The sequence below is a fragment of the Lonchura striata genome, chromosome 4, assembly GCF_050655825.1.
Source record: "Lonchura striata isolate lonStrDom1 chromosome 4, ASM5065582v1, whole genome shotgun sequence".
NCBI lineage: Eukaryota > Metazoa > Chordata > Aves > Passeriformes > Estrildidae > Lonchura > Lonchura striata.
Window position 1 is genome coordinate 64,100,518 of NC_140706.1, and position 24,581 is coordinate 64,125,098.

Below are 24,581 nucleotides of genomic sequence, written 5' to 3' on the forward strand. Positions count from 1 at the left end.
CAATATCCAGGAGGAAATATCCAACTTCTGGCACGCATGTTAGAGGATTTAATCCTGCCTGAGAGCCTGGGAATGGGAGGGGTGCATAAGCCCTCCCATTTAGGGATGCTGAAAGTAGGACCCATGTGGATATATTCTTGCCCAGCTAGATGCCACAGTGGCAAGGCTGATATCCTGGGGAATATACTCAAGCTGTACTCAGCAGGGTGCACACAGCATCAGGGTTGCATTAATGAATATCCACCTAAATTAGCTTTTTTTTGTGACTGTCTTTTGCAAATGCTAATACATTTGACTGTTCTTTTCATTGTAACTCATGTTAACATATCTGAGGCACTCAGGGAGTAGGCAAAAACATGGGCTCTGTTGGGTGGCAATAATTAAGCCATTAATTAATATATACAGTGTGCAAAACAACTTACCTGGAGATCTCTGTGAATTTTTGCTCTATTTTCTGCTCTCTAGGTAGCATAGTGCTATAAGACAATGAAAAAAATGCTCCTATAGGAAAAGAACACAGAAAATGTATAGAATAAGGGTGCCACTGGCAAAGTAGGAATATGAAAAGCACTTAGTTGAAATAGCTTTATTAAATTTACTAAATTGTAGCATCTCAGTGGGGGGAAAAAGTCACACAAAGGGGGTTTAAAATCTTCCAGTTCCTTGCACAGGTAATTAAATAACACAGTGTTATTATAAAAGTGTTTTCAGCTGCTAAGGTTTCTTTAGGAGACAGCCACCAAATGTGGTGTGTCACGTATACTTGAGAAACCTGACTTCAGATTTTGCCCCTGAGTGCTCAGGATATTGAATTCAACTAAGGTGTTGCTAAACTTCATTACTTCCCTGTAATTGCATTTTGAAAAGGCACCAGCAAATTATCTTTCTGTGCATGAGTACCTGTCAATCTGTAAGACCAAAATAGCCTTAAAGAAGGAAATTTTAGAAAAATGACCCTCTACCAACCTGTTCTGGGAGATGGAGCATCCTTCCATCTGTGGAGAAACCTGAAGCCTAAGATTGCTCTTCCAAGGAAACAGTTTTGGAGGAAAGCTTTGGGAGAAAGCTTGTGATTTTAGTTGTTTACCTTCAAAAATTAAACCACTATAAATGTACATTCCACAGGGCAGAAACAATTACATGTGTTTCAAGTAATTTCTTCTGTCTCTTTTTTATTCCTGAATTAATCCTTCAGTTTTTGCTTGATTGTGACTGAAAGATACAAGACCACTTCCCTTGTAAAAACTTAAAATTTACTATAAAGTGGTACTCAGCTTCTAAAAGCCCTTTTTCCAGACTAGATTTAAAATATACAAATATTTTAATCTTTTGTTTTCTAAATGCTCCTGGGGTCTAACTTGTTCTAGAAGTGCCTGGGAACCTCCTGGACATGACAACTTTTCAGTGAGAGGAGTGTAAAGTGAAGAAACTTGAATAAAAAAGGAATGGCAAAAGGGGTTAAAACCAAACTCAATGTCACAGAGTTTTGACTTTAACTTTACAGTGGTGTACCCAAGGGAAATAATAATGAAAAGTGCAAGTGCATTTACATTTTTTGAAGTTGCATGGTTGGTTTCCAAGTGGTTAGAGTGGTATTGTTGCTTTTATTTTTCTAGGGAGGTGTTGTTATATAGCGTAAAAACTCTTTCTTCTGCCTCTCCAAGGAGTGTTAATGCTCAGAACACAAAAGGAGGAACAGGACTATATAATAACTTAAAAAGTTGAAACAGAGACAAAGGTTTTTCATGCAGAGAAATAGTGGTTTTAAGTTATTCTGTTTCATTTTGAGTTTCACATGTAGAGTGTTAGGGATGTCTTGATGCTAGTGGTGCTGGCCAAGTGACCTAATGAACATAATTTCTAGTAAAATTCCAGCTGCAATTTGTTGAAACTTAAATTGACCTTTCCCATCCACTGCTCTAAGAAGAAACTCAGAAAATGGATGTCTTGTGTTTGGCCTTTGTCATGTTCCCATGAGCATTCCACCAAGCATCCCTGATAAAAGCTGGGCTTTGGAGGGGATTTTCTGATGCCAGAAACTGTTCACTTGAAACTACACTGTGACTGGAGGCTTATTTGAAAGGAAATGCTAAATGGCCCTAAATTTATACAGCCTAAAATCAGCTTCTGTTGATGTCCCTGCAGGATCCCTGTCCTATCAGCCAGACCCAAGGCTCCAAGGGCACTTTGCAAATGAGATTATCCTCAGATGCCCTTTAGCCAGCTTTAGTGGCCTCTAGGTGAGACTGAGTTTCCACTTCAGTGTTAGTTTTGCTCTTGGTTGCCCCTCTCTGGGTTTTGTCACACTCAGCATTTTGCAACCCAGTAAATGGAACTCACTTTTTTGTCATGTTACTTGTGTGAACCATGAGCAAGGAAGCAAAAGGAGTAGGTAAGTGAGGAGGGAACATGTGTGCACTCTTGCATTAGGCTGGAGAGACAAAACTCAAAAACTCTGCTATGTTCTTTTTAATACAGACTCATTTTGGACAAAAAGGAAGGCAGGCAGGAAGGAGACACAGGATCAGGAGGAGACTCACATTAAATTAATTTGAACTCTTTAAATAGAAATTGTCAGTTTGGTTTCAGTTATTGTAAAGGCTGATTTTATTTTTTTTCTTCTTTACATAAATCTATTTTCATACTTTTTTTCAAACAATATTTGAGTGTAGCAGGCCATGCCTGGCACTTCGGATTTATTTTTAATGGGAAAAAAAATGTTGAGCATGATTGTCAGAGGAATGTTACAGTTAAAAGGAGATTGGCATAAAATGATTTAAATTTTACAAAGTGAACATACAAGATAAACAGCTGACCTCTTCTTTTATGAAAGCTTTTCTTAATTGTTGTTCTGTATCATGTGTTCTCTGAGTGCATTGAATGTGCATTCATGTACTTGGTACACTAGCCCTACCACAAGACACAAGTAACATTTTGGACATCTCTGTTCCAAACAAACAGTGGTTCTGTACACCTCCTAGTCATATTTTAATCCTCATATCATGTGCTCATGATGGGGTTTTTATGCACTCATTTTTCTTTCCTGTGAAATGCTTTTGATTAGGTAAAAAATATTGCTTAATCCTCTATGTAAGCCATGAAAGCAACCTAAAGAGGATGCAAAGGACATTAAAAGGGTTTACTTTTCCAAAATAAAAGGTTTTGCCATAACCTCTTAATTTTGCTATAATCTCTTGCGGGGGGGGGGGGGGGGGGTGTGTTATTACTTCTAAACTAATGAAAAGAGACAGGTTTCTCATAAAAACAACTATACATGGACCAATTAAATTGGGCAGTTTTTCTTAACTTTTCAGGAAGTCCTTGTAGAGGTGTTCCTGATGGAAACTATGGGCTGTTGCAGGCTGCAGAAATCTACTTTACTTTTCCTGCGAGTACTCTGTCCCATTTATAGAGGTTTATACATCCTATGAACTGACAATGTCATCTCCTACCTGCCAATCCATAAATGCCAGCAGCAGTCTGAGTAATTTGCACCCTCTGCAAAAGGCTGACCCACAGACCTAGTGGCATACAAAGACCTTCCCAGTACTCAGACTATCCAAATAGTGAGAAGTTACAAACTTTTAGGTGTAAACATTCACATTTTGATGTTAGGGGTCTTGATCAGATTTGCTTCTCAGTCAAAGAACTGGCCACAGCTGTAGATACTTTACTGAAAGTGAAACTATTGAGCAGGCTGCAGGGAAGATCAGATCTGGGATACAGCTGTTCAAAAGCTTCATAATTACACTGGAATATAAAAAGTTTTGTATGGCTTGATAGGCTTGTGATAGGTTTAAGGAAAGGAGAGTTAGCAGCTGAACTCATCTGTCACTGTAGGATGGTGAAAAAAAATTAAAGCTCTGTGGTTTGGCGTTGCATGAAGGGCTCTTTTGAAAGTTGGGTATTATGGCTTTTACCTGCCACCCATCTGCAGTTCTGCACTGGCACAAAGATGAATGAAGTGGCTGGGAAGCTGCTGCAGTGAATGATGCTAATTGCTAACAAATCTGAAAGGGATTGTGTCGTGCAGCCATTACAATTGTAGAGAGCAGATTCAGCTACCCAGGACATCCCTTCCACAGCAGGTTTCTGACAGCTTCCACTTCACTCCCAGAGTAATACTCCCTGTGTTAGAGGTACTGTTACACTAAACTGATTTCTACTTGTCTGCCCTTTTTCCTGCTGTTGTTTTAAAACATCAACATGTAAGGCTCCAGAGAAGAAAAATCTTAGAATAGTGAAGTATTTGAGGTTAATTAGTTTAAATGAGACATTTTTTGAAAGCTCCAGAAGTCAGTAGTACCTCACTGTAAGTGTTGTCAGTGGTCAATAAAGGTCAGAGCTGTCCTTTTTGGGTATGAGGGAGGACCAGAAACAAGAACCTACCAAGAGTGTATCTGAACAGGGGGCCCTAGAAATTAAGTGTACACTGGTTTTAATTAGGATTAAAACTTCCTTCTGTAAGGATCTGTGAAGGTGGATGTTAAAGAAGGCTTAATTGCAGAACTTTTATTTAGGGGCTTCAAAAGAGGAAGCATATGGATTCTGTAAGAAGCCCATAGGGTAAAAAAATGGGAGTTGGAGTAGTGGGAGCTGCTGCCTATAATCTGTTCCAAAAAAGCCTCTCCTATAGAAAGGAGAGTTAAGAGAGTTTCTCCTGTAGAAAAGCAAGTTGAGTTAACCTTCAGGCAACACAGTCAGACCCTCACTCAACGCTCACCACAGCTGGCTCAGCGATAGAGGCAAGAAAGGCTCTTTTTGCAGGGTTTATTCCAGAGAAGGATGTCACACGTGGCTGGAGGGAACACAGCGAGGGAAAAGAGGACAACCACGTGGAGTGGACAGCTTAAGAAGGGGCAGGGGTGGGGTCGGAGCTAAGGGTGGGGCAGAGGGCTTTGGTCTCCAGGGAAAGGGGGGTGGCCACCAGGGATACCAATCCAGTGAGGGGGCAGGGAAAGAAGAAACCAGGGGAAGTTGCAGCACAGAAATCCATTTGGGAGCCTGTTCTCCCCACCAGGAGGACTGATGCTATGGTAAGTGGTTACTGCTGTTGCCAGGGCTGAGGACTTGGGAACTGACCGAGGTGGGAAAGTTCATGGGATGCTCCAATAGGGAGGAGATTTAAACTGGTAGAATGCTTTGAAAGCACCTAGAGTTTATTTTTAAAAACTTCTGCAATTCTTATAAAATTAAGAGATGACACTTCAGCATGTCACATTATTTTCCTTCATTGCTAACAGACATATAAACAGCAGAAATTGTTTCTTCTGTATGGAAAAATGGACGTTCTTATGTAATTGGTCATTCTATAATCTGTTTGCCTATCTGTGCCCATCCTGGAAGGGAAGTAATAGTGAAGCTATAGGGTATATCTGTAGTGAGTGGTTCAGGTTCTTACATTGTTTCAATATATGCATCAGCCCTGTCTGCAGAATATTGTACTATTGCTGGTGCACCCCATCAAGAAAGACTATGTCTACAACCTGATGGAGTTTGGGAGACTGAAAAGTATATTCTGTGCTTTTAAACTGGGATTTTTTACAGAGTCATTGAGAAACTGGTGGGGCTTAATGATTTTGGGGTTTTTTTTCTGTTGTTACAAATTTGTCTACAGCTGAATTGTACTTAACTCAATCTTTATCTCTTGAGCTACAGTAAGTAGATAAACTATGTCCTGTGACAAAATATGTAACTAAGATGTCCAAATCAAATCAGGTTAAACAGTATTGTAAAGTTAAATATCATATTTTCTCTGAGTTGTGCTGTTTCTGTCAAGTATACTCTGTTTTTAAGGACTTGCAAGAATTGATCTTTAGCCTAAGGAGTGTACTTTGGTCCAATGTCACCCAGGTTTTTGGGGACATGTACCTGACAGTCTTGTGAGCATGTGGCAGGAGACTAGAAATGGTCAATTTCTGCAAGTGCACATGTGTGAACTGGTGGGAAGGACACTGCTTTCACTGTGAGGTGTCAGAGGGTAAAAAGGTGTGACATACAATGTTAGGGTCTCTGCACGTGTCTGTTGTTTGTGGGCAGCCCTTGGGTAGTGTAGAGGATGGGGAAGGGTGTGTGGATGGATGACCATGGAATGCTGTCCTAATCTCTGGCTTGTCAGGCACAGTGGTCCAACAGCTGTGCCCTGCTTCAGGCACTGGAGCTGCTGCTGAAACAGAGTCAAACCCATTCTCAGGCAGGTTGTTTCCTTATACTGAACAAAAAGGAAGACTGTTTTTCCCTTAAAGTAGAAGTTAAACTTCAAAGCTGGTACCTGTATTTTGCTAGTGACAGCAGTAAAAATTACTTATCTGATATGCAGGTTCCTCTACCACCTCTGTGGGGTTTTTCTCTTGTGACTTCATGACTGTGTATATATATTTTTTAATACCTAATGAGAAAGACATCCCTGGGTGAAATTATTATTATGGGCATTTCTAATGGAATTGGATTTCAGACAAGGTTCACTGTCCCCAACATGCATGATGAGGAGGGAGTTCCTACCAACGTGCACAAAACTAAAGCCCACAAAGTTCTAAGGGGGCTAACAACTTGTCCCTTTATCCTGGAAATGCTCTTGGCATCTCAGGTGAAGCCCAGTGTTAGCAGCATTGGATAGGAAGGCATGATCATGTCTGAGAGAGGGAGAAAAGACAAGCACAATCTTCATTCAAGTAATTCCACCACTGTTGAGCTCTTCAGCCCCCTTCTTGTGCACTTGCTCATTAAATTCTCTAATAAATTCACAGGCATTTTTGTGATGTCTTTGCTCAAGGATGTTTGGTGTAACTGCTCTTGAGAGTTCAGTATCTGATTCCTCAGTACTGTGCTTTGCTGGTGACCCAGGCTTTGTGAGAGCTTGTGCAGTAGAAAGTATTTAAAGAGACAGATTGGAAAATCATGCACATGCTGCCATGACAGACAAACTCAGGCAGACTTATGTGAACTTTTCCAACTCCCTCATTCAAAAATAAACAGGAGATTTCTTTGAGGCAAGGTTCTGTTCTCTGTTATAGCTGTGTGCATACTTGTAATTGTAGAAGCAGTTCATATTGATTAGGCAGAAATATGGGGGGTTTTGTTTGTCACAGCAGTCTTATGTTTTACATCAAGTTCTCAGCATTAATTTCTCCTGTGTAGATTTTCACTGACTAGAAGCCACCTTGCACATGACCTGAAGGAGTGAGAAATTTCTAACATCCTATCTAACATGTCCACTTCCATGTCCTAGTCTTATTCTGTGCCCATGGTATGTTGCTCTTCCAAGCACCAAATGCTTCCTTGCATTTCCCTGCAGTTCTGAGGAGAAGCAATCTCAGCTGGCTTTTTGCAGCTGCTTCCTGCCATGGAGTTCCCCGAGGAGAGGTCACAGCTATGCAGCATGATCAGACCAGAGAAAAAGGTTTTGGAAACCATTATGTTACACTGAGTCTTCTGGTTTAATGTTGTACCTAGCTGGGGGGATGCCACTGCCACATGATTGCTCCCAGGGACTTGTGTGGTGTTGGCTGGTTCATCTCTAAATCACCCCTTCAAAGGTTGCTCTTCCTGATGTTCCTTAGGAACACAAGAATTGAAATTTTTCTTACCACAACACTCTCATTCATTCAATCCACTATTTAAGCGAGGCTGTTAGTTCCTTCTTTCAGGCTTGCTAGAAGCAGAGCACACTGCTGACACGGGTTTTTTAAATATAGATAAGGAAGTTCAGTCAAGTAGCAGTCCCCAGGATAGCTAAATTGCACAGGATTAAACTGTGGGATTATACTGCTTGGATGTAAAAGTCTCTTTATTCTGCCAGCCTGCCAATAGACTGTGTTGTACAACACACACTAGTACATACAGCATTTAGGTCTGCTTTTGTCTCACACCTGCTGCCCCTTCAGAGTTTTGAATGGCTGGCAATGTGAGAAAAGGTGTTCACTCACTGCTCAGAGGTTGTTTGTCTCTCTACATTTCACCCTTACACACCATTAACATGACAAAGCATGTTTTTTCTGTAACTTTATCACTTCATGCTCATTGTTTTGCAGTAACACCAAGGAGTGCTGCTTATTCAGCAGCTAAGAAAACCAAGTAAATAGTCCCCATACCACACCTGATGTTTTAGATATATGGTTACTGCAGGGACAGCTTGCAGGTGTTGAGTGCAGTAATATATTACCAAAGGCAGCTAAAGTACTTAAAAATCAAAACCATCATGTACTTGTAGCCCTGCACTTCAGTGTTTTTTTAATATTTTCCCATCTTATGGGAGATGTAATTTTCTGATTTTCAATCAAGGACATGAATAATTTTCTAAATGTTCTAAATAATAATAATAATTTGTACCAGTGGTACTTTGAGTGAAATACCTTCACATTTACTTATGGAACTTCCCATGGGATCAGAAGAATGTGATGTCCTGACCAGAGGTGCATCTGGTGCAGTGTTTGGGCACTGAGGATGGCCAGTGGTGAACAGTAAAGGAGGGTATGCAGCAGCATCCTTCTCTCCTTCTAGACAGTAGGAAGGCCTGTAAGGAGAAAGGAAAGCAGCTTTGCAAAGGTTTAAGAGGCTGGATACTCTGTTGTGAAGGAAGTAGAGTGATTCTTGTCTGCTAGTGAAACAAGATGAGAGTGTGGGACCGAGGTATGAGGTCAGTGATGGAATAAAACACTTTGTAGTGAATAAAATCTAATAGATAGCATCCCTGTCTATGGCATGGGGTTGGAACTAGATGATCTTTAAGGTTTCTTCCAACCCAGGCCTCTATGATTCTGTGAAGATCAGATGTGCAAATAAACTGTGAAGGACCTTGAATGTGGGGATGAGCTGATCCAAGAGTATAAAGTGCAAGAGACAGTATGATGACTCCACTGACTCTTTTGGTAATCTTTGTGACCAAATTTTGACTAAGTTTCCAGTGGGAAAAAGGAAAGATTAGTCATGTAAAAAGAAAATTATGTTGCAGTATGTAAGCCACAGAAGGAGTTTCCCTGCTGGTCCCAGGAATATGATTAGCATGATCCATTAAGAGTAAGAACAAAGAGGAAACTGAAAGCAAAATTCTGCCTGTGTCATACTGGCAGAGGTATGTTTGCTGTATCACAGAGAGGGTTGGCAGCTGATCAAAAGTTCCCAAAATGTCAACTAGTCTCTCACAGAGAGGAGACTCATTTCCAAAGTGTTGACTACTAAAATAATGTTAAAATGTGCTTTAAATTTCAAAGGCTGAGTGTTCTGATTCCTGGGTAAAATCCCAAGGATTTTGTATATGCTCATTAAAGATATATATATATATAATATATATATATACAATGGGAAAAAAAGAAGTTTTACTTTCCTAGCCAGTTGGGCTCAGCTACTGCCATAAAATAACATCTGGTATGTGTTCTGCCCCCTTTTTTTGCTCAGTCTTTTGCAAATGTGTTTGCTCTCTGCTCACTGTGTTATTTACACTTATTTGGACAGATTTTTTTTTATTTCTTTTGGAGAAAGCATTTGGGTGCTGATACTTTCTGCACTCTCTCTGAAAATGGGTTTATTGGTTTTGCCAAAGCCCAAACTGTCTTCTCAAATAACTGGTGTTAAAGTTTATTGCTAAAGTACACCACGCTCCAAATTTAGGTTTCAGAAAATTAATTATATTACTAATAATTTTTCAATTTTGATGCTTGGCTTGAGATAATGGGGTATGATTCCCAGATGTTAATGATGATGGCAACCCTTCATACTGCAGGATGTTTAAAAACAAGGAACCATGTGTTTGGCTGTTTTTCATTAAGAGATGCTGTATATTCTCACAAACCACATATGCTAGAAAAAGATTAAGTTTTGTTGCCCTTTTATTCAGTAGTAAGGAAAAAAAAAACAAGTTTACTTTGGGAGAGCCTCCAGTGTTTTATGTCATATCCAGACCCATCTATCACATCTCTCAATCACTTAGGGGTTTAGTGCAGGTAAACATATTTGTGAAGTGTCCTCTTGAATTAATCATGCCAGGTCATGGCATGTGGTTCTTTCCCTATGTGCTGGTGTCTGGGTATTCTTTGCAAAATGTTTCAGACATCATCTGCTTTACCTCCTGGAAGAAGCTGTGTTGCCATTAGTACATTCACAGAGCTCTGGCTTGTTATTTACAAAAACCTAACCTAATCTTTCCTTGCAAAAGCAGTTACCACACAAGTAGTTGTTCCCCTTGCTGCTCAGATAAATCTCCCTCTGATTCTAGGGAACAGCAATAAAATATTTCCCCAGTGCTCTGTTCTCAATTGTAGCCAGCCAAACTTCTTCATCCGTTTTATTAGCCTCTGTGTGCAGAAGGACTGCATTAGTAGCAAGGGGTTTTATAACCCTTTCTCCTCAAACATATCCCCACTGTTTCTTTTGCATTAGAGATTTTATAGGCATATTTTTACATATATTTTATTTTATATTATGTTAGTGCAGTTATGGCCCATTCTAAAGTGTCATATCATCTCAAGATGATATGGAAGGAATATGAGACTTGTAAAATGATCCAAGGAGAGCTGTGAGATTATTTACTTGAGAATAATTTTAACAATCAATACTAATTTTAAAAGAAGGGGTCTTAGTGATAAATTTAATTGGTATTGTTGTGAAATGAGTTGCCATTTGAGGTAATAATTTCATAAGATGCTCTTCCTCTTAGACTAAAACAGCCAAGTGATACAATGGCAAGGCCACAGTAGGAGGTAACAAAAAACTCTGTAATAGGAAAGTGCATTCTTAGGCCAAGAAAAATAGAGGACTCTAGATATGTCTCTCTCATAAATCAAATGTGACAAATTGTATCCTGGTTGTTCTTATACTGGAAGCAAAACCTGAGTAGCACTGCTTGCATTGGCATTCTTCTGTGGCTTCAAACTGAGCAGAATGTGTTTTGATAAAGATCCCATATCAATGCCTCTAGTCACTCTGGATATATTTCTGATCAGGTCCTCAAAGCTCTAGGAGATGGTCACATTTCTGGTTTCTTTTGAAGTAAAATCCTTCTAGACACATCTGAATGTTTTCTCAGAATAAGTGAGCCCTAGACTGGAATCAGGTTCATGGTAATGCATGCATTTTAGATACTTGTCTAGATCTGGGAGCATAACTAACACCAGGGATTTCATGTTTTTGTTTAAATCTGGCTTCACAAACTGAAGAGTTCTGAAAAAAGGTATATTTCACTACAGTGAGGATATGAAATGAGTAGCACTTCTCTGCTTGCTCTCAAATCGGTGTAATAGCAGAGAGCTACCCAAAGGTCTGGCGAAGGAAAAAAAGTGCCATCTTAGACAAACCTTATATATATTTAATGCCAAGACGCTTTTGTTGTTTACATTTTAGTGTGGTCTCATTTTTCTGCTGATTTCCTGGATGCAAATTGCTTATTGACATTTGAGCCCAGTTATGGGCTGTTACAGCTTTTACAGCTCAGTGAGCCTGGGGAAAAACTCAGCTTCTGAGGCAACCTGGAACAATTTTAGGAGAGCCCCACAGCACTATCTGTGTCCTAGGGACATCAAAGGACAGTATGGTATGTAGCCTCCTCGGGAGGAGCAGAGTGGTGAGCAGGAGGGAGGCCCCCATGAGTGCAAAGTCCAAGAGAGTTTCATCAGCTTGCTTCTCACCCTTAAGTGGGTCATTATAAGTATATCTCAGCTGGTGCCCATGCCTATATGCTTGGCAGAAGAATGGGTTTGTAAATGCACTTTTCACTCACTGTTCAATGCTTAGCTCCCTCCCAAGCCTCTTGCAAGCAGTGTCAAGTTCTTAGAAACCCATTGTCTGACCTCTTCCTTTTGGAATATTTATTAGTGTACAATAGCTACAGACTTACACCAATGGTTATGAATAGCAGCAGCAGTAGGTAACTATTACTAGTGTGCAATATTACTGTTTTCAACACACCAGAGAAATTTTCATCTTTGTTTGATTGCACTAATATTCAGATGTAAGCATCACTTGATGCACTTTTCAGGAAGCAAGAGTTGTACCACTTTTGTGTAGGTCACTTCCAAATCTACATGGTGATATTCTTCCCATGCTAGTGTAATTGATTTAAAATAATATTGGCTGGAGAAGGATTTTGGTTAATTTCATATCTCGGATGAATGTGTGTCAGGAAATACAAGTGAGTGGAAAAAGTCTGTCTGGACAGGCAGCATGCTGTGGTGTATTATGTTTCCCTGAAATGGGAGGAATGTGGCAGGGAGGTCTACAGTTGCCTGCTGTAGGCACTGACACTGGCTGGAAAGCAGCTGGAGATGTGCCTTTTGCTTCATTAAGCAAAAGGCTTTCTGCCCGTGGCAAGAAGTGCTGTAAAGCACAGTGGAAGTATCATAGTGTGTGTGGTTAGACAGGGTTGCCAATTTCAAGTATCTAAAATCACAAGTCAGGTATTCCGACATAAAATCTGTCTAGAAAATAGAGATTTAATTTTTAAAACACTTAGTTTCCTTTTTGTCTCTTAAACTTCATTTATTTTTAAATGAAAGGTGAGATCTTCACTGAAAGTTGAGCTCCTCATTTGACCTCAGGACTTTAAGAATAACAGCAAATTACAAAAAACTTGCAAAAGGGCCATAAAGGTTGTTAACGGGGAGTCAGGCATCTTCTGTAGAAGCTGTGTGATTGTATAAGCTTTGGCATTGTAAACAGGATCTGAAAGGCAGGGATGCAAAATGCAGGCTAAGCTCCTGGCACTTGCGAGGTAGTTGAGGTTTGCTTAACTTCAACAAATCACAGTAACTGTGCTGGCTTGTGTTATTGAGCAGTCAGCCAAAAAAAAAAAACCCAACAAAACAAACCAGCAGAGCCTGGCAAGCTTGTGCTGGGTGCGGGAGCCACAGTGAGGCATTCTGCAGACCTTGCAGCCAGAGTCACCTGCAGCTGATCAGTGGCTGTGTAACTTCTGCAGCCTCCCAGAGTTTCACCCTGTGTGTGCTGGGGTCAGGACTCCTGTTTACAGGAGCCAGCAGGTAATGCTGAAGGATGCATTAATTTCCTTATGTTGCCTACAGCTCCCGAAAAAATGGCAGGGCAGGCATAAGAATGGCAATATCCAAATTCTTCTCCCCACTCTGCTGAAGCTGGAGCTTTAGGACTTTGAACTGCTGCACTGGTATCAAGCAAGGAAGGTGGAATGATTCTGTTTCTAGGCATTATCACAGTGCTGGAAAAACAGCACCAGAGCATAGGTATGGGTGTTTTTAGGATCATTCCTTGTTCCTTCTAGCCCGCACTTCAGTTCCAAAGAAGACAACAAAAGCCCACACTTTGCAAAGACTAAGATGCAAGAATTTGAATAATTATATACAATTTGTAAAGTAAGACTTGAGTTTGCTGGTTTGGAGAGTGTGTGCTGCTGTACCTCCATCAGATATTAGGTAGGTGAGCTGCAAACCTGGTTGTATTCTATCTGCCTGTCTTGAACTCCTGAACTTGAGATTTTTTTTTTTTCTGCTGTGCAACCCTGGAAGAAACAACAATTCTTGAAATAATATTTCAGCATTATTAAACACTGCTCATTGGATACTCTGACATTTGGTGTTGGCAGCTCTGCCTGCCTCTTCAGCATGCTGTCACTCTTCAGCACAGCTAGTTTAGATGGGAAACAGCTTGTCTCTCAAGAGTGCTCCAAGTGGCTGTTCAACATGGCTAAACATCAGGAGCTCTGTCTTAAAAATATAAACTTATCTTTAAGCATAATTTTCATTGTTTTTAAGAATCCAATTAATTATAGAGGAATGATAAATAATCCACTGGTCTGAAACCACATTATTCTGACTCAGGGAGCTGTTACCACTAAAGATGATGCTTTTGTTGTTGGAAGTGTATGAAATGCTCTGATGTACTCTAGCATCTAGCAGCTCACCTGAAGGTTCAACATCATTTAAGAAGTCCTGCACTGAAGGATTTCTGCAGTGATACATCCTGCACTGAAGTCTGCAGGATGTATCATTCAGCTTGTAAATACTTCCTCCACCTCTGGTGGAAACATTTATGGTCAGAAGCAATGCCTTGAAATGTTTACTAATGTCATATTGAAAGGGCAGAAAAAGAGATAGACATGTAAAGATGTTGTGTGCATTAATTATTTATCTTACAATCAAGTAATAAAAGTAATCCAGGGTGAAAACTGGGAAGAATTGTAAAGGAAAACACTGGCTCTTTCAGTTTGAATAATGCAGACCCCATTCAAGCTTTCTCCACAGAACATGTGGTCTAATCCCAGAGTAAGTAAACACATGTGGGGGTTTTAAAATTTAAAAGTTTTAAAAAACATGCTGCTCTTGAGAGGTGATTAACTGCTCACTTAGCTTCAAGTGAATAATTAAACTGTGAGGAGTTATTATTTTCCTGGCTCCTCTGTCATGTTTCTTACTTATTAATTCTTAGATATTCAACTTCTAGACTTTTTAACATCAATCAGGCTCTGCTTCTATTGTCTGAAAAGTAAAATATGTAAAGGAAAAACTGCCACAGATTTAAATACATTGTATTGTTACAGTATAAATACCATCTTTGTAATTAAACCACTTGAAAATATGAACCATCAAATTTTTTCTCTCAGGGACTCAGCCACCTATGAGGGTTTTGTGCCTTTGAAAATCTCCCTAGTGTGCTTTGCTTCTGATTGTTCTTGGAAGAAAATTGCCTTTTAGTCCTTTAAAATCTGTTGGGTTTATTTGCTGCTAAATATACATATGGTAAGTGCTGTGGGATCAAAACAAAAACAAGTTGCTCTTCCAACTATGTGATTTGCAGTTTGGCAGAAGTCAACAATACAACTCTTAGTGTATTTGGGCTCATGGTGCATTAAGGTAGATCCCTTTGGTCTAGATCAAGAACCTGCAAGGTATCTTCAAATCAGAGGAAACAGTGAATTTAAGCAGAGTAGAAAATGATGAGAGAAGCCACTTGAGAAGGCAGATAGCCTGATCCAAAGTCCTGGATTTGTTTTTTCCTTGTCTAATGCCAATGTTCCTACATTTAGACTAGTGCTCTCCTAAAAATGTCCTCTGAGATTCTGTTGCTTAATGAGGGTTTGGGCAGATTTTTTTCCTGTTAGGAATGTTTTCCTGATGACTGAGTTGCTCCACCAGGTACCTGTGGCTTTGTCATTAGCTTGCTATCTTTGTGGGGAGGGTAGGATGATACCAAGTTGAGAAAGTGAAAGGGGACAGGGAGGGAAATTCTCACATGGTGGGAGGAAGTTCATGAAGGATCTGGATGAAAAGCCCTGGGAGGATTAAGAGAAGAAAATGTTATCCATCCAGGCTCCTTTTCATCATGTTTTTCACTATGAACGGTTTGAATTTTGAGGTGTTTTTGAAGTGTTTTAGACAGATATTGAATAAGAGCAAAGTTTGTAATCACAGTCTCAGTGGTGGAGAGACTTCTGGATTCCACCGGCAGAACTAAAAATTAGTAATACATTAACAGAAAGACATGAGCTTTTCCTGTCTTTTCTACCCTCACAGATGACCAGGAGCCAGCAGTCAGCAGTGATTCAGATATTTCGTTAATTATGGCGATGGAGGTTGGACTCTCCGATGTGGAGCTTTCCACTGATCAAGACTGCGAAGAGGTGAAATCTTGAAAAACAGAGATCCCACACTAAACTGCAGGGGAGTGTCACAGGTAGGGACTGAGTCAGCTTGCTAGGATTTGGACCAGTCATGCATATGCCTCCAGAGCACTGTCACTCCTGAACACTCCATTCTGAAATGGTCATGAAAAGCAATAGCATCTGTTGTGTCTGCCTGGATGCGGTTTCATCATCTACACACCTTCACGTGGGAAATGGACACTTCCAGTTTGCCCATGTGCTCGAGAGCAGTCATGGAACTCTCCAGGGGCTCATAAACATGTGACTGAAATGACAGCTTGAGTGTTTTTTACACTTGTTCTATCAAATTTTTGTTGTGTTTTTTTTGAAAAGGCATATGTTTATTTTGTTTGTTTGTTTGTTTGTTTATAGTTTGTTATGGATGGACGCTCTGTTTTTATTGACTGACCCCAGCTTTTTCAAGAGTTCAGTCCAGAAATCTGAATTCCCGTTCACTGGTCACTTCATGATCTGACCAGGATTTATCATTGCCTTGTTATATCTGCATGAATTACATGTGGCTGGCTTCAGAAGGATGATGCACCAGCACCCTGCATTAATGTAACACCTGCCTTCATTAAGTGGCAGGCTTGGAAATGGTATATTCTGAAGGCTTTTATTTGTAAGAGAGCTCTGAATGAGCAGAAATTTGGGTTAAAATGGCATCAGTTTGTCTCTTACTTAGAGCTCTGTTCTAGACAAATATTGTACAATGTGAAGAGAAAGAAGAGCTTAAAGAATCACTCTATCCATGTAGTCCTGTCCTGTATTTTATGCTATTCACAGGTGTCATTACATTAGTGTCCTTCCTCCAAGTGACAATTCAGTAGCTGGAAAAAGAGATCTAGCATAACATCACTTCTTAATTTTACAGACCAAAACCAGATCAGTGGGCAGAAGGAGCATCTGAGAGGTTTCCAGAGAGTGCTTATTAACAGTTCTGCATTAAGCAGATGACAGTATTCATACAAAGGGACTGGAGATGCTGCTGTCAGTGTCAGAAATTGCTAAGGGAGCAAGAAACAGCTGTTTGAAATGTTTAATTCCTGGTTTGCTTTGGGTCTTTTCCCTTAGTGTGTTTCATTTCTTACATTTTGGCAGCAGTTTTTGTCTGCTTGTTATCTAACAAGAGTTCAGGTTGTTTGTTGCCCTCCAGAGTCCCTATCAATGCTGTCAGAAGTATAACAGAATATTTGCAATTTGTATACAGATACATACACCAAAATATATTGGAGAAGGAATATGAAAATAAAAGAACTAGTATAAATCAAAACACCTAAATAATAATGACCTGACATAATAATTTATTTCATCCTGAGCTCTGCTTTCCAGGTAAGAGCTCATTGTTAATTGTTCAGTGGGTGATACAGTTTTTCAGTGAAAATAGTCAACTGTGAAGAAGCTAACTGTTACACAGGAATACATAGTTTCTGTTGAGAATCAGATGATTTGAATCACATTACTGCCTCGTGAATCAGTTCACAGAATCAACAATTCATGTTACATTGAAATTTCATGCAGAGGTCAAACATTTTGACTTGACAGTGTTATGGTGGCATCTCAAAATGCAACTGTTGGGGCTCACTGCATTTAATCTCATTGTGGATTTACTTGTTAAATGTGAAAACCAGCTTCCAGCCAAAATTTGTGTTTGTCATATTTTATGCAGGAACAAATATGTTTATCCCTAAAATTTTGGCTGACTTGCTTCTTCAGTACAGAAAGAAGGAAAAAATACTCTCCATGCTCTTTTGTCCATTTAGGACTGATTAAACATTTAGTTTAATTTTGTTCTGTGTTCTTAGTCTCTATACTGCGGGGTAATCTTGAGGTAAAGATTTTAAACTCAGAGAGGGCAGATTTAGATTAGATATTAGAAATAAGTTATTACTGTGAGGGTGGTGAGGCTGCCCAAAGAAGCTATGGATGCCCCATCCCTGAAAGTGTTCAAGGCCAGGTTGGATGGAGCTCTGAGCAACTTGGTCTAGGGCAGAGGGTTTGGAACTAGATGGTCTTTAATGTCCTTTCCAACCCAAGCCATTCTGTGATTCTATGTAAATGACCCATAAATGTGTTGTTACATCTTTAGAGGCTGTTGTAATGAGAATCTTTTTTCAATTAAAGAGATAGAGGCAGCTGGAAATCTTTGTTAAAAAAGAAAGTTACAGACTGTTCCAGAGGGTACACTAGGTTAGTCTTGACAATATTTGTGGTTCTGTAATCTTGTTTTTCTTATTCTTTTATGTCTTCTCTACTCCTTGCTGCTATGGGAAAGGCCTGACACATCAGTGTTGAAATTGATCCCTACATATGAGAGTTTGCACAAGGTACTGCATCAGCTCCACTTAAGCTCTGTAAAAATGCTGAAATCATATTTAAGTGGTGCTTACATCAAATTTGGACCCAGGAATGAAATTCATTTCAAACAACTGCAGGGGAAGGAGTGAGGCTGGTTATATACAGTCAGGTTTCCTTTTAGAAAGCCCACACACTGGTACAATTTCTTCTGCAGCACTGGAGCCTGGGTGCTACATGTCACAGGAACATCACAAACACGATGTCCAAGTTGTCAGTGATCCTTTCACACAGGCACACTGTAGCTCAGCACACAGGCAGAGAACTCCTGGCCAAACTGCTTGGGTTTCAGAGGAGCTGTCACAAAGTCTTCATTTTATTTCATGAACTGAATTGAGTTGATCTCAATGGATAGATTGACCAATTAGCTGTTGCTGTAGCAGAAACACCCAAGGCACAGCAGAACAAGCAAAATCTGGAAAAGTGAGGCAGGAGGGGAAACTCCCAGCTGATACTGAGCTGGGTCCTTTGCCCAGCAAATCATTAAAGGGAGCTGTGCTCAAAAAGGCACCACAGATTTGGTAATTCAGACCCTGCCTGTATTTCTGACAGTTAGTGAGGAACTTTGTAGAGGTCTCGTGCTGTGCACACACTTTTCCTAAATATCCCATATTAAATCTGGTCCCTCAGGGTCCACAGGTGGCCACTAGCAGAGGCAGGGTGCCAAGCTGGGTGGGTTGTTTTGATATATCACCAGTTATTGATATGCCTTTTAGAAGAGGCATCCTAACAAATCTGGGTCAGGAGGCTTTCTACTTTTGTTTTCCCAGTTCTACCTGCAGGTTCACTCAGGGAAGATGTTGTTCCATCCCTGTCCTCAAGCATTCTGCAGCTCTGAGCACTGTTAAGCGATGATGAGGGCAAAGCTGGGTTAACATCACTGAAGCCTGAACTTAGGAAAGCACTTAGGTAAATGTTTTATTCCATCCTTCTTCAAAGAAACACAATTAATTTTGGACTTGTATCAAAATTGCATTATTTTGAACAAGTCTTCTATGAGCATAATTAAGCGCCTGTGTCAAAAAGAAATGTTTTTCTGAAGCTTGACCTGACTGACAATATATAACCCGTGAACTACCTTGGGAATTTGAGGTGCTTCATAAACATTAAGACCCCCTGGCATGTGTTTGTAACATGTATGAAAGCCTTAATTCTGTATATCTGTGTGCCCATGCACACCTTGGTACTGCTGCCCACTAAGCCTGGGCATTAAGTAGGTGGGGCTTAGCTGCTGGGGATGCAGTACTGGCTGTTCAGAAGGGAGAGCAGCCTTTAGCATGCAGCCAGGAAAGAGAAAAATCCTCTAGAGCCCTCTGACAAGCAAGTGTTCATAGATATAATTCTGCAGGCTGGCACCATGACTGAGTGGGGGGCACCTCCTGCACAGGGGCAGTGGCCAGGGGACTGTGTGGCTCCCAGGAAAAGGCACTCTTTTCATTGAGTTGGTCCTGTACTTCTCCCAGCAATTCCTGTCTTGTCATCTGAAGCACTTGTCCATGAGCAAGTGGTAGGTGGGAGAAACATTTGCCTTAGTGAGGCTCATCATCACTCAGGCTGGGTTGCAGGATAAAACCTGGTGAGACAGAAACTGTACTCAGAGAATACTTGGATTTTTGGGTTTCACTAAGGTGCCTTCCCAAAGGTCTGTTCAATAGGTCCAAAGGTCTGTTCAATAGGTAGGATGCATATGCATAGGCAGAATTTTGCACTCACAAACGACCTGATGTGTGCATGCAGATGTGCAAGGCACCAGGTCTACATCCCTTCCCCACAGCTCACCTATTCTGGTGAGGATACAGATCTGGCACTTACTGAGAGTTTGGGGTTTTTTTATTTTCTGACTGCTTTAAAGCCCTAAAACCAGGATCAGGACTATCATAGCACTGCAGTTCACTCTTTAAGCACTCTATAGAATTAACTTGACATGTATGCATATGAAAGTGCATTGATGTGAGTATGGAAACTGTACTGTTGTGAAATCAGAAGCAGTTGTCATTTTTAGGCATTTTATTTGAGGTAGATTGTGTCACAAAGAAAAAGGTTTTATAGAGGCAATTTGGAAAAAGAAATTACTGAAATCACATATGATAAGTGGTCCTTGGATCTCACTAAGGACCCTTGGATCAAATCCCAAGGAAGTCATTGCAAAAAGTTGTTGGGGTGCATCATTTTGCAGGACTAAAATGGCAGAGAAATCCACCCTATTCCTTCCCAGCCCATCTCACAAGTGTTTGTCCAAGGGTGAGCCTTTGTTGCAGGGAAAGGAGATCATGGGATCAAACCTGCTGCTTCCTTTCCTGTGTTTTGTGCTGCCAGTATCTCTCAGAGCAGGTTGGAGAAGGGAAGAGATCTTGCCCAAGTTCATCTCCAGGGCCCCATGAGAAACAGGCCAGGGGCTTTCAGCAGGCTGGGACAGCCAAGCTTCTTCATGGCTGGTGCTGACCCTGGCACTGGAACTTTGTTGATGAGCACTGAGCCCATGTGGACTCATCTGTTTTGTAGCTGCAAAAACGTGTGAGTGTATTTGGGGCAGCAGCATGGCAGTGAATGGGTTTGGTTAGAGTAAGCAGGGGACACAACGGGGACTGGTTTAGGGCTGAGAGAAAATGGGGCTGGAGGTGTTTCTTTCACAGGATTCTTAAACAGGGGGAATTGATCCAAAATAAGAACTGCTTTCATTTTACCAAGCTGTAACCTGAACTAATTGATAGTTTCAGAGAATGAGGGATGTCAGATGGACTGTTCAGGGAGGATTTGTTTGTGAAGCAGATGGCAGCTGCAGGTTGGGGCAGGGAGTGAGGATGAGGGCTGCCCCTTTGCCGTGTCACTTACCCCACTGGGCTGGACACCCTCTTGGCCTCTTTATCTGCCCATTTCTTTTTCAAGGAAACACCCTTCTAAGCGGGAGCTGTATTTCAAAGGGAGAAATAAAGAAATGAAAGATGTGGATTTTGAATGAAAAGCCAATGGATGATTTTTCCATCTGAAATTAATCTTCTCTCTCTCAAACATTTTAATTGTGAATTGGTGGAAGTTACTTCTTTCTGTAGTGAATGGAAAAAGAAAAAAAGAAGGGAAAAAAAAAGGAGTAATAGTCTTTTCCCTTTCTTGTGTATTTCTTGATTCTTGGTCCTGAGTAGCATTAAACATAACAGCCCGATCAAGATGCTTGTTTGCTCTGAATGTATACAGTTATTTCAGATGTCAAATATCTAAATGTTTTATATGTGTATGTAATGCCATCCTCAACACTTGTTTCATGTTAGGAACCTGAAATGACTGTACCATTTTATAATTAGATATGTAAAGAGGGGACAGTGGGTGGGAGGGTCTGTTATTTTTATACCAAGATGTTCCTTGTATTTAGTGAACATTTAAAATGGTTTTGTACTTGTCAAAATATACATTCCGTCCATTTCCAGAAGAGAATTATTTCTATTTAGAGTAGTTTATAAGCAAACCAAAATAAAAAGGTGACATCCCACTTATATGCAGTTCCTGAACAAAGCATCAGGATCCTGGTTTTCAATGATGGCTACAAAGCTTTTTCCAGCCATGTCTCTTCTCACATGCAGCAGAGCCATACCAGCAAATGCCAGTGTTATAAAGGGAATTCAAATCCCAGACGAAATAAATACCAAATGGATCAGTGCACAGCTTAACAAAATAACTTCATTAAATTCAGAGACAATGGTCTGTCCCAGTGAAATTCTCCAAAGTAATCAGTCCTGCTCTGGGCAGCAGGGGCAGATTTACTGGGAGGCTTCAGTTCTCTGTCCCTTGCCTGGCAGAGCCACCAGCCTCAACAAGCTGGGGGGATGCAGGGTTGTTATACTCCTGCACTGTGGCTCTGGCTATGCTGCAGCTTTGGTTTGGGAAACACCTACCAAAAGGTCATGGCAAAGTCATACTGTGGCATTTTTGGGAATGGATGGCATGGGCCATCCTTTTTCTTGTAGTTGGCTTTTTCATTCCCTCCCTTTCCCCGCTACCTGTGACGTGCTGCCAAAGCTGTGCAGTAGTAGTTTGTGAAGATTTGTTTTTTGCCTTTTTTCCCTTCTGTACAATCTTGCATATAAACTTTTAACTCTTTGCTGACATTTTATAACACAGACATCTTCCTCTCCAATGCACTTTATCTCTCTTGAAAAATGTGGGAGTCAGAGAACTACCATCTGAAAGGGATTTGCCTGAAATCATGAGACACATACTTTTTATTGTTTTCTGTCCTTTTTGCTTTGTTAGATACTGTAAATGCTAAAGAGCATAGACAGTGACTCAGCTGGGGGAAAGGGGGAAATACCAAAATGTTGAGGCTAATATTTGGAAGCATTAATCAGTAGTCCAATATGGCTATTTTTGTTATATAAAGGATTATAATGTAAATATGTGAGACTGTGTTATTACGTACTAGTAAAATATTGCAACTCTCAAAGTTGAGATGGTGAATTCCAAGGAATTTTATTGCAAGTTTTTTAATAAAACGAATCTGATTATTGTGTTGTATGTATTTTCTAACATACAGAAATTGCCTGATATGTGAAACTTGTGGGTTGTTCCTTCCTGAACTCAGCCACTGCATACTTTGGCATTCATAGGAGGCAGAAGGTACCAGTGGGAAGGGACTCAAGTGACTGCCTGGTCTTCATAACACATCTCCAGCTCGTTACTGCTCTGGTCCCCTCTGCCCTTCAGCTGCTTCTAAACAGAAAGCAGCAGCTGTGTGAGAGGTAAATGTTTCTGCTATCTCAAGAGAGAGCTGCAGCCTCAGCCCAGACACGGCATGATATGTAAAAACAGCTTTAAAAGATGACTGCTGTGCCATGCCTCAGTGGGAGTTGCACCACTGTTGTGAGGGGTCATCCAGCTGCTCTTCTCTCACCTTATCAGACATCACTACGTATCCCTGGGAGCAGGGTGTGGAGCAGAGCCCAGGGATTGTTGTGTCATCCAGCACAGGTATGCTGCTTCCTAGAGGTTTGAGGCACAGTAAAAATCCTTCCTAAATGTAATTTAAGTGACTTACAAAAAAGTTTGCCAGTAGATGCAAAAGAAGGCAGAGAGAAATCCCTGAAGGAGCCAACTCAAGTTATAGCCCTGCCACGAGTCCCAGCCTGCCCCCATCCTGGCTTACCTTTTTTGCTTTCTGGCTGGTGCTGCCGGCACATACACCTCTTTCCCAGCCACAGTGCCTCTTTCGAGGAGACATGCCAGATCGGCTGGAGCCCGGCACAGTATTCCCCCCAGGAGCTGGAGAGGCAGCAGCTGTGGACCACTTCATTCTCAGCTCCCCAGACCCTGCTGCCCCCTTGCTCCTGGGCACCCACCTCCACCCCGTTCATCTCTGCTCTGTCCACGACAGCAGGGCAGCGACTGGCTCAGGGCAGGAAAACCACATTGAAGGCGATTGAATGTGCCTTTATCAGCAACACCGGGAATTCCTTTTCTCCTCTCAACTCCTGTCAGCAGCACAGCCTGAAGCTCCCACCCCACCAGCCCCGCTCCAAGGGCAGAAGCCCTCCTCACCAAAACAAAGAGGATTTATGTCTTGCTAGCCAAGAAATCCGGACTCGCTCTTCCCCGCGGATCTCCCCGCCTGCCGGCTGCTTTGTTCCCTGTCTGCATTTCCTAGCTGGCACGGGGCAGCGGGCCGGGTTTCCTTGGCAGGCAGCTGTGTGCAGATGTTGTGTGAGCTGCACACACCGCACAGCTGGCGGGAGCGGGGGCAGCTGCCGGCAACGCCACCAGGGCTGTAAATAACGAAGAGCGTCAGGCAATTTATGCCTGAATGTAAGAACCTTCTTGGGGCTCGTGTTACATCTCTCTCTGCTCTATATAGAATTAATTTCTGGTCAAAATATGGAAATAAAGCTGTGCTACTCTGTGCTCTGTTGCTTTGTGGGTTTTTTTTTCCCAGAAGGAATAAGGCAAATTGTATTCACTCCTCTGATTTAAGGAGGTGACACTCAGACTCATCACAGTCAATGGAGAGGATGTGAGATTCAAAGGGAATTTATCCAGGTTTGCACTGCACAGCAGTATGCACAATGCAGGGTCCCATGATGTTCAAACCATGCTAAGAAAGAAAATGCACTTTTAGGGTGCCCATAAAGAGATGCATTCACCTGTGCTGGGTCTCAGGAAGCCACTCTGGAAAAAACACTGAAAAGACATTCCTCTAATGTAGGGAGATCAGGTTTGGGGGCATCCCTGAGATAATTAGACTTTATGGCCCAAAAGAAATCTAATAAGCCAGTGCATTTATCAGAATTCAGCTATAAGAAATCAGTGCATAATAGGTGAGGCTATAATTTTGCAAAATGCTCATTCCTCAGATTTGCTCACTGTGCAAACAAGTTGCTGGCAAGTCCTGGCAGCTGTGGAAGTGGGCAAAGTGTCATCACCCTCACATGCCTGGGCCATTCCCTCCTGCAGGCTGCTGCGTGGCTCCTCTGGACATCTTCCTGGACATCTGCATCTGCAGCTTGGCTTTACAGTCCATCCTCTCACCTAAGGGCCAAGGTGAGCTTGCACAGGGAGGCCAGCAGCAGCTCCAGGTGACTGAAACCCAGGCAGATTCTCCCTCCACCTACTCCAGCTAGGAAGCACGTCTGTCCTGGCAGAG

At 41.3% G+C, this 24,581-nt stretch overlaps 1 protein-coding gene across 1 annotated transcript in view; it reads left to right on the forward strand.

The window, feature by feature from the left end:
- The window catches only part of RNF150 (ring finger protein 150), a 119,463-nt gene extending 95,621 nt beyond the window's left edge, over nt 1-23,842 (forward strand). Inside the window, exon 7 of the mRNA XM_031504682.3 lies at nt 15,474-23,842. Coding sequence (XP_031360542.1) covers nt 15,474-15,592 — 119 coding nt within the window. The 3' untranslated portion in view covers nt 15,593-23,842. The remainder of the gene's footprint in view (nt 1-15,473) is intronic.
- The last annotated feature ends 739 nt before the right edge of the window (nt 23,843-24,581 follow it).